The sequence below is a fragment of the Ipomoea nil genome, unplaced genomic scaffold, assembly GCF_001879475.1.
Source record: "Ipomoea nil cultivar Tokyo-kokei standard unplaced genomic scaffold, Asagao_1.1 scaffold3087, whole genome shotgun sequence".
Taxonomy (NCBI): Eukaryota; Viridiplantae; Streptophyta; class Magnoliopsida; order Solanales; family Convolvulaceae; genus Ipomoea; species Ipomoea nil.
The window spans coordinates 1,101,485-1,112,500 of record NW_017619515.1 but is presented as its reverse complement, the minus strand read 5'-3'; the positions used below and the strand labels follow the sequence as shown (position 1 = coordinate 1,112,500).

Here is an 11,016-nt window from a genome sequence, read left to right as displayed (position 1 = left end):
CTCTCTCTCTCTCTCTCTCTCTCTCTCTCTCTTTCTATATAGACAGACTGAGCTAAGCCAAGCTAGGGTTGAGAATGGGAAGGTCACCATGCTTTGAAAAGGTAGGGTTGAAGAAAGGGCCGTGGACAGCTGATGAAGACCAGAAGCTGGTTGCTTACATTCAGCAGTACGGCCATGGAAGCTGGCATGCTTTGCCTTCAAAAGCTGGTATTCTATACATTCTTTCTTTCTTTCTTTAGCCTGTCAATGAAAACTTAAAGTCACTATCCAAAAGCATGCACGAGTAAATTTCACTTTGCGATCCTAACAGGTAAAGAAATAAATCAACATATGTTGTTTATAAAAGACTGACTCATTAAACAAAGAGGCCAATAGGTTGGGTGGGCCACTGCATTGTAGTGTTATCGCTGTTATGTGCATTTCAGGGTTGTGTGTATGCTTCTTTTCATTGTCCACATTTAATTCAAGTATGTTGGTTGTAGTATGCATTGAATCCGACATCGTGTGCATAATTGAGTGTGCATGTCATCATTTATGCCAAGTTGTTGTCTGTTGTTATTGTTTTTGGGTTCATCTGTGCACATATGTGCTATTGTAAGTGCACTTACGTATTTGTGCATGGTTTTAAAGGTGCGCAGTTGTGTTGGTTTTGTTTGCGTTCAAATTGTGAACTCATTCATAAAGTTGCATAAATTTGTATATATGTGCACACATCTGTTAGGCATGACCCACAATATAATCGCATTTGTTATGTAGAAAAATAGGCTTAATCGTACAAATAAATTAAAGAAGTAAAAATAGAGGATATACACAAATGGAGGGAGTGATAATCGGACTTTCTTATCTTCACGAATGCCATATAATGGGCACAACATTGGACTAATTTGCCTTTAGTTGACAGTTTTAATGAAAACTTAAAGTCACTATCCAAAAGTATGCACCAAGTAAACTACACCTTGCGATCCTAACTAGTATGGAGCTAAACCAACCTATTTTGTCTATAATAAATGACCTCACTAAATAAAGGAGGCCAATAGGTTGGGTGGCGGGTCACACGTGAATCTTTGGATAAATAGGATCAGGGATGACAATTTCAATCCGCCATTCGAATATCCACCTAAATCCACCCCATATTAATTGAATTTTTTTAGGTGATAGTAGGTGTTGGTAGATCTATATATAAGGATCATGTGCGAACTGCCTTTCCCGTGTGAACCTACGAACTCATGGAGAAATGCACCGCGACTACTAAAGGATCCGAGGATAGTCGCGGTGCATTTCTTCAGGAGTTCGCACGTTCGTACGAGAAATGCAGTTCGCACCTGATCCTAACTATATATATATGCCCTTCTGTACATGAGGACACATCTAAATGGAGGACAATTATGACAAAGTGATTTATTTTGAAAAAGAACCATGGATCTAAGTGGTTTTTACTTATTTTTAAAAACCAATTACTTATCTTAAAAAAGGTTTTATTTTCAAAACCAATTAATACTGACCATATGATTAAAATCCAGCCTGAAAACTTGTTCAACTAACCAGAATTCTGTTAGAGAAATTCGCTGATTAAATTGCCCAGGCACTGACTCACTTCCAGAGGATAGTTGAAATACATCCACGCTGGAGACTCTGACGCTAAAAGAGACCCAGGCAGAGATACGGTCCGAAACAGTATAAATAAAATATAACCTAAGTTTTGTTAAATAATTTATCCAATTTAAACTAAGATAAAATGTGTTTCATTTGTAAATTTGCAGATTTAGACATATATGGTTGGATTAATGGAATCATAATTAATAAGGGCATAATAGAGAATATACATATGATTTAATTAGGGATATATCGAATTTGATTATGATGGTATACTTGATTTTAGGAATTTATTTAGGGTAGAATATAGAATTCTTCATGTAGATATTCCATCTATTATGCTTATATTATTTATTATTTATTTTTAGAGCTTTTTTCATCAATACTTATTTTAAGAATTGACTTTGATTTGTCCATATGTCATCACGTCGACAATAGTTCGGTGTGTGCACTTGTATGCAATATCGTGTGCACTGACACTTAAGACCACACGACAACCATATGAGTGCGCACACACCACCAAATCAGTGTGCACACCTGACACTCAAACCACACTGCAACCAGGCAAGTGCTCACACACCTGGCACTTAAACAACACGGCAACCAGTTGAGTACACACACACACTACCAAATTAGTGCACACACATGGCACTCAAGATTACACTGCAACTAGACGAGTGCACATACACAACCAAATCAGTGCACACACCTGGCACTCAAGATCACACGACAACCAGACAAATGCACACATACCACCAAGTCAGTACACACAACTATCACCCAAAACCAGCCAGCAACCAAATGAGTGCACACATATCACCGCGTCAGAGCACACACCTCTAAATATACAATCTAAGGCCTCTACTCGTCCATGTTGTCCGTTCGATCATTTATATATATATAAATACTAAAGTACTATGCATATAAATATTTGGTTATTAGTTCCTTAATCCACTCAAAAACTCCATCTTCTACCTCCGGACTTTTTTCGGCAAAAAGTTTATCGTTGAATATGAAGATCAAGAAATGGAATCAAGACGCGGTGGATGAGGTGGAAAAAGAAGAAGAAGATGCACTCTCTCTGTTATTGATTTGTTGATGATGGTTGATCGTGTGATATGGTTGGAAGAATTCTAGACTTCCATAAATATTTTTCCCTAAAATCATGCATTATTTCCCTAACCAACTATCGTGCATAATTAATTCACGTATATCTGGACGTTAATCTGGACTGAATCAATGGATAAGATTAAATCTTATTTTTTACCTAAGGCTTCTTTTTTACTTGATCCGTTATATATATATATATATATATATATATATATATATATATATATATATATATATATATACTACAAGAAATTTCACATTTAGTGATAATAGAAGTTGTCACCAAAACTATTGATTTTGGTCACTATTGAATTTAGTGACCAATTTTTGAAGTCGTCACATGTCGTCACTATATCCTCCGTCACTATTGTAGTAGTGACGACTTTTTAAAAGTTGTCACAATTACTAAGACTTTTGTGACAATGTTTACGTACACTAAAAGTAGTATTTGAGTGATGTCAATAGTCGTCACAATAAATGTACATTTGGTGACGAAATATGTTATTACAAAAAATTGATCTAGTGACAACTAAAATCGTTGCAATTAATTATTTTATTGTGACAACACTTTAGTCACAATACTTATACTTATTTGTGTGAATTGTTATTGACTCAAAAATGATAATCAGTGACCTAAAAAGTTGTAACAAATAATTATTTTGTTGTGACAACAATCATGGTAACAAATATTGTATTTATTTGTGACAAAAAGAAGTTAACTCTGAAACAATCATTGGTGCTAATTAAAGCCGTAACAACAATACTAAAAATTAGTGGCAAAACTTGTGTCACTAAAATAAGTTGAAATAGTGTCACTATTGTCAATCTTGATGTTTTTATAGGTGACCATTATTTGGTCACATTTTTTTTTTTCAAATAATACTAGCCAAATGCACACAATATATAATTATTTATTTCAAAATCTTGTCATAATTAAATGTTTTAATTTAATTATTATATGGAATAAAATAATTCATTCAACAAGTTACTCGTCAAATTTAAATATATATAAAAAGAGACCTCATTGTCTAACAAATATATGTTGTTAGAAATACAATAGAATGCAAATAAAAACATTTTAAAATAAAATGTCTTGATTATTTTTCACTTGAGGTATTGATGGAGATACATTGCTTAGCATATTTGGAATCCCTTGATTGCTTGATAAGTGAGCAAAAATTTGCTTGATTTCAGCAGCTTGTTTCTTTAAAGCTATTTGTGTATTTCTTTAAATTTTGCAACTTCTTCGATCAAATTCTTTCCTGTAAAATAAAATAAAATAAAAAACAACAACAATATGTAAGCATATGATATTATATATAAGAACAAGATTAAATTTTAAACTCAAAATTTTAAAAAATCATATCACATATACATAATAAATCATACAAAGATGAAAATGATATATACTTACAACACTCATTGTAACACCCCAAAATTTAACTTCTTAAACTTTCCGTTATATATATATATATATATATATATATATATATATATATATATATATTCCTAAACATACGGTAATACATAATAAATCATACAAATAAATTTTAATTTTTTTTTCTTCATGAATTTCATACAATGAAATTTATCATAGGTATTACAACAAATACTTCCAAATAATCACATAAGAAAACTATATCATTTCATATACTAAGACATTTTCATAATAATCAACCAACAAAATTCATATATTTTGAAAAAAAATAGGCAAAGTAATAGAGGACAAAACCACTTACAGGTTAAGCAATTTCCCTTCCAATATTTTTCCTAAGCCTCAGTATTCAAATCACCTTTGGGCTTGAGTGGATTGTTTCAACTCTTGAAAAGAATAAGAGAATTTTTGTTTTCTTTAAAAATGTCGAAATGGAGAGATAGGAAGAAGAGATGATTTTTTTTTTTTTTCTTTTGCTAGAAGGATCGGCCAAGATAGGGAAAAAGAAGAAGGAAAATAATTATATTAGTCATCATCCTTCCTTAGTCAACTTATAGTAGTAATTTAATGTGAGAATATTTTAAGTTATACTCCCAATTATATTAATTATAAAGATTCTTATCATATATATAAGTATACAATATATATATATATATATATATATATATATATATATATATATATATATATATATATATATATACTAGCATTTTATACGCGCGATGCGCGAAAACTTATGCCCAATATTAAAATATTTGTAAGTAACAAAATTTTAAAAATTAGTTAAAATTATGTTTTGCAATTTCTTAAAGTGATGATACTTTTGAATTATCATATATTTGAATAATATAGTGATCAAAACAAAAAAAAATAAATTATATTTTTATATAATAATAATTTACAAATAATACTAAGCTAACACTCACATATGTGATATATTGATATGAATACGCAAATAATATACATACATATTATATATATATATATATATATATATATATATATATGTGATACACATATATAATTTAACATTCATATAAATATTTAATTAAAATATAATTTATAATTAAATTAATTGTTATATGATAATTATTAAAAATAGGAAAAAGATATGATAGATGTAGGTGTATGGTAAGATTGGTAGATATATTAAAAACTAACGGTGTTATAATGGTGTAAGGGTGATTTTGTCTAATGCAAATGAATGTACAACAATTAAAGCAAAATGTATATATTTATTAGCATATAAAAAAGGGTCCAAAATCAATGAACTAACTTGTATTGACACTTATTATGTTTTTAGATTACATAATAGTTCACACGTTTTCCATATATATATTTATATATAATATTATCCTACCTATTATAAATATATACTACATGACACACACATATATACTTAATTATACTACCTATTATAAATATATACTACACGACACACACATATATACTTAATTATACTATATATATTTTACTTACATAACAATAATATATGTTAATATACAAATAATATATGTACATACGTCACACATATAATGCGTAAGTATGAAAAATATACGTATACAATTATATGATCCAAAATAATATATGCATATTTTATATTAAAATAATTATTTTGTATTTCAAAATAATACACATATATTTATAATCAAAATTATAATTATACATACTTTATTATATATTTATTTTTAACAACAATAATAATAGGATAAAAATGATGTGATTTTATTTTTAAAAGGCTTGATCAAAAAGGAAATGGGTGATCAATCGGAAAAAAAAGAAGAATTTAGAAAGACTAGAAAAACCGGGTATCACACTCTTTTATAGTAATATTTCATTGTTGTTTTCCATGATGGCAGAATGCCTAGGATCCCATCACGGCAAATGAACCACAAAAAGCGATACAAAATTCCTCAGTGATTCAAATGATTTAGGAGTAATAGTTGAGTTAATTTGATTAATTTTATTCAAACTAATTGAATTTTCATTTTGAGAAATTTTTATCTAATCAACCAAACTAAATTATACTTTAACTAATTTGATTAATTTTTCCAAATAACTAATTTTTTATTATATATAATTTATTTTATATTATATATTCGATACAACCATATTGTAAAAATTGTACTACGTTACATTGGATATCTCTTAATGTACAAATAGTAGACTAATGTTGTTAGGATAGTCATTCGATTAATTTGATTAATTTTGAATCAAACTTTGGGATGAAGACGCCATATTGATAGTAGAACAAGCAATTCATAGGAATTGATGTGACAAATTAGTAAAATAAGTGATAGTGAACTTATTTGTCACAACAAAAGTTCAAAAATTTGTGATTATAAAATGTATTTTCACAATTACATTTATTTTAAGAGGCACTAAATAGTTGCATTTTAAGTGATCATAATATTTAATACATAGTTCACACCAAATTACTTGACACCTACTTGAATGCAATTTTAGTGGCAAACATTAATTACAACATAATTTCAGATAATATTTATCTATTTAATTATAGGGACAATGTCATTGTAACAACTAATTACTCATCACAATTATCATAAATTAGTGACAAAACTTGAAATCAACATAAATATCATCACAATTTAGCAATTTTTGTTACGGAATTATAGAGCGTCACAAATATTTTTAACAATTTCGTCACAAAAAGTGATAATATTAGTGACAATAATATTTTTTCTCACAATTGTTTCTCATTTCTAATGGTACTAACATATTGTATTTTTATTGACAAAAAAAAGGTTGTCACAAATATTATAAACAAGAGTGACCAACAATAAGTTGTCACAAAAAATACAAACATTTGTGTCCACATTATATTTTGTCACAATTACATTCGTTCCCGCCATAATTATAATGCCGCCAAAATGCACATACATTTAGTGACAACAAATAGTGACAACGTATGTTACGACACTATTATTCTAGTAATAGTGACAACTTATTCGTAACAAATACTTTCTTGTCACAATTACCATACTATCTGTGACCAAAACAAAGTTATCACAATTATCCCACAGAATAGTGTCGACTTATTTTTTTGGTCACAAAAAGCGTATTATTTGTGACTAAATTATGAAGTGTCACAAAAGATTGGTCACTAAATGTCTTCATTCTTGTAGTGATATATATATATATATATATATATATATATATATATATATATATATATATATATATAGAGGGAAGGGATCAGGTGCATTTGTTGCTTCTCGTGCGGTTGTGCGGTGGATTAATGTGCGTGAGGTTTATACTTAATGTGCGTGAGTGTTATGCTCAATATGTTTGAGATTTGTACTTAATGTGCGTCATGTTAATATGCGTGAGTTTTGTACTTAATGTGCCAGAGTATTGTGCTTAATATGCGTGAGATTTGTGCTTAATGTGCGTGAGTAATAAGAGAATTTTCAACAATCTAGAATTGAAGCAAACAACAGAAGTTCCAGATTCTCACACCAAGATCGGTCTGCATAGACCATTGATAAGGATAGAATTTGTGTATTCACTTTGGGAAGCTTTTATTTCATTGTAAACATCAGTAAAGCAGGGCAACACACTATTATATGTCGTTATTGAAACTTGAAGATTCAAATCTTTCATCTTGGATAGAACAAAAAGAGCATCAGCCACCATCTCAGATGTCGAATAAGCACAGGCCAGCATATTCCATACCACATTATGAGCAACCCAATAATCGAAGTTATTCTGAAGCAACTCACAGAGTGCAGGTACTGGGATGGGGAAGAAGCTGATATCCATATTTTCTGCTGCATTTTACACATTCATGCACATTAAGTACAAATCTCAGGCACATTAGACACAACACTCACGCACATTGAGTACAAATTTCACGCACATTAATAACCGCACAACCGCACGGGAACCTTTCATTTTATATATATATATATATATATATATATATATATATATATATATATATATTGTTGTAAAAACCCCGCATAGGCATCGACTAGGCCTCCTAACCACCAACAAGGTGCACCAATCAATCGCCGCCTAGGTGCCCTAGGTGCTAGGCCCCCCAAGCGCCCTGGGGAGAGCCTAACAATGTTTTTAGCCATATATATATATATATATATATATATATATATATATATATATATTTTTTTTTTTTTATGCTTGTATTTTACGTAGGATTGTGTACTTTCAATTCCATAGTGTGCTTATATAAATTTGTGCATCTAGGGGCTAAAGTATGCAATATGTGTGGACTGCATTGTAGTGTTTCAGTGTTGTGTGCATTTCAGGGTTGTGTGTATGCTTCTTTTTAGTTTGCACATGTAATCCAAGTATGTTGGTTGTAATTTGCACTAAATCCGGCATCGTGTGCACAACTGAGTGTGCATGTCATCATTTATGCCAAGTTCGTGTCTGTTGTTATTGTCTTTGGGTTCATCTGTGCACATATGGGCTGTTGTTTGTGCACTTACGTATGGGGTTTTAAAAGTACGCATTCGTGTTGGCTTTGTTTGCATTCAAATTGTGAACTCATTCATAAATTCACACAAAATTGTATATATATGCACACATCTGTTAGGCATGACCCACATTCGCCTTTTCTATGTACAAAAATACGCTTTTTTTTTTTAAAGCTACAAACAAATTAAAGAAGTAAAAATAGAGGATATACACGAATAAAGGAGTTATAATCGGACTTTCTTATCTTCACGGATGCAATATTGCAATGTGCACAACAGTGGACTAATTTGCCTTTAGTTGTCAATTTTAATGTAATTATGTTCCTTATTTCATGGTATTTGATTTGACAAGATAGTAAGTTTAATCTGAGACATTAATCTCTCTCTCTCTCTCTATATATATATATATATATATATATATATATATATAATTAACTCTTTATTGAAAATAGTAAGGAGATTGTCGTTTTCCTTTTTTTTTTTTTTTAAATTTTTTTTTAATTTTTGTTTATTTATCAAAATATCTTCTCCAAATACTCTAAAATTTTCCTGCATTGAGAATCCACCCCACCCGACCCTTTGTAATCCTTAGATATGATAATGCTTAGTTAAGGTTTGGATTAACTTTTTCTAGAAATATTTGTTAGGGCTGAAAAGATGTGGAAAGAGTTGTCGACTGAGATGGATGAACTATTTGAGACCTGGAATTAAAAGAGGAAAGTTTAGTCTGCAAGAAGAACAAACCATCATTCAGCTCCATGCTCTTCTTGGCAATAGGTAACTAATCATATTCAAAGCCCTCTTTTTATAGTGACGAGGAAAACTCGCAAACACAATTTGAGGGTGTGCATTTGGTAACTCTTGCCTTATGGCCCTAATTGGTAAATGATCATAAGGAGGTAAACCAATTTATGTTACCTACTTACCCATATTCAAACTCTACTTACAATTCTCCCTTCTCGAGTTATTATTATATTTTTCCCTTCTCATCGAGTCCGTTTACTAACTCGAGAAATTCTCCATTTTTGGTTGAATATGTATAGATGGGCAGCCATTGCAGAACACCTGCCAATGAGAACAGATAATGGGATAAAGAATTATTGGAATTCACATTTGAATAAGAGACTAAGTAAGATGGGAATTGATCCAACGACGCACAAGCCAAACAGCAATCCCTTCGGCTTCAAGGAAGCCGCCAACCTCCGCCACATGGCTCAATGGGAGACCGCTCGGCTCGAAGCTGAAGCTCGCCTCGTTCGCCGCCACTCCACCATGTTCGCTTCCTCTCTCCACAAGCCGCCGAGCAACCCTCCGCCGCCGCCACCCACAGTCCCGCCGACTCTTGACGTGCTAAAAGTTTGGCAAGCGGCATGGACTAAACCGCAGATGACGGCGCGAAACCCTAGGGTTTCACTTTCACCCATTAATGTAGACGACGAAGGCTACATGTTTGTCTCCGCCGCCGCTCTTGTCCAATCTCCGACAACCTTAAACTTTTCCGACCAAAACCTAGCAGCGTTTCCCGCCGTTGGATTCGGCGATGATATGTTGTTGTGTTACTTGGAAGGCAGTACTTGTAATATGAATACCTTAGGAAACCCTAACACCACCGGCAACGACATAATTGGCCCTGCAATGGATCCCTTATCAGAGTTTCCAACCTTCATTCTACCGGAAAACCTCGGCGACCATTGTTCCAGCGGATACTTGTACAACGTCGTCGGAAACTGCAGCGCGCCGGATAGCATCCTTAATCTGGTTGCGTCTCCAGTTGGTAATTAATTAATTATCACTTAAAAGTTACCTTAAAAAGGATGATTATTATTTACTAAAACCATAATTAGTTGTTAAGCCAACATGTGGCTAGAATGCTTTTAGTTGTTACTTGTTTTATTTGTGCTCCTATAGACTAGTTATATTTGGTTGCAACTTCCTACTATTTACACTCCTCCATGTACTATATATATGTTGTATTTTACATCAATAAACACACAGTTAATTCCTTCACATGGTATCAAGAGCCATATTCCCCTAAGGAGTTTTTTTTTTTTACTCTTCTCTTTCGCCATTCTTATATCCATGGCTACAACCACCACTGACATTGTCCACCTCAATGCTTCGTCTAATTTTCCTATCAAACTCACCCCCTCAACTTTCCTGTCCGGAGACGCGGAGACGCCAAGTTCAGTCCACCCTGATTGGCTTTAATCTCCTCAGATACATCGACGGTTCTGTCAAAGAACCAACAAAATTCAATGATACTGCACAATCAACTACGAATCCAGCACATTTGACTTGATATCGCCAAGATCAGATAATTACTAGTGCTTTACTTGGGATCTGTTCAGACACCATACAACCTCTTATAGCTTCCGCATCCACCGCTTGTGATGCTTGGCAACGGCTCGTTGCTAGCTA

General features: G+C 32.1%; 1 protein-coding gene across 1 annotated transcript; it reads left to right on the top strand.

Moving 5' to 3' along the window:
• The first annotated feature begins 74 nt into the window (after positions 1-74).
• Positions 75-10,380, top strand: LOC109166105 (myb-related protein 306-like). Its single transcript, XM_019314995.1, has 3 exons — positions 75-207; positions 9,246-9,375; positions 9,642-10,380. The coding sequence occupies exons 1-3, from the start codon at positions 75-77 to the stop codon at positions 10,378-10,380; spliced, it is 1,002 nt and encodes a 333-aa protein (XP_019170540.1).
• Positions 10,381-11,016: the final 636 nt, after the last annotated feature.

Coding starts and splice junctions, on each gene's coding strand:
- LOC109166105 (XM_019314995.1), top strand. CDS start 75: ATGGGAAGGTCACCATGCTTTGAAAAGGTAGGGTTGAAGAAAGGGCCG. Junction 208..9,245: donor TGCTTTGCCTTCAAAAGCTG/GTATTCTATACA, acceptor AATATTTGTTAG/GGCTGAAAAGATGTGGAAAG. Junction 9,376..9,641: donor CATGCTCTTCTTGGCAATAG/GTAACTAATCAT, acceptor GAATATGTATAG/ATGGGCAGCCATTGCAGAAC.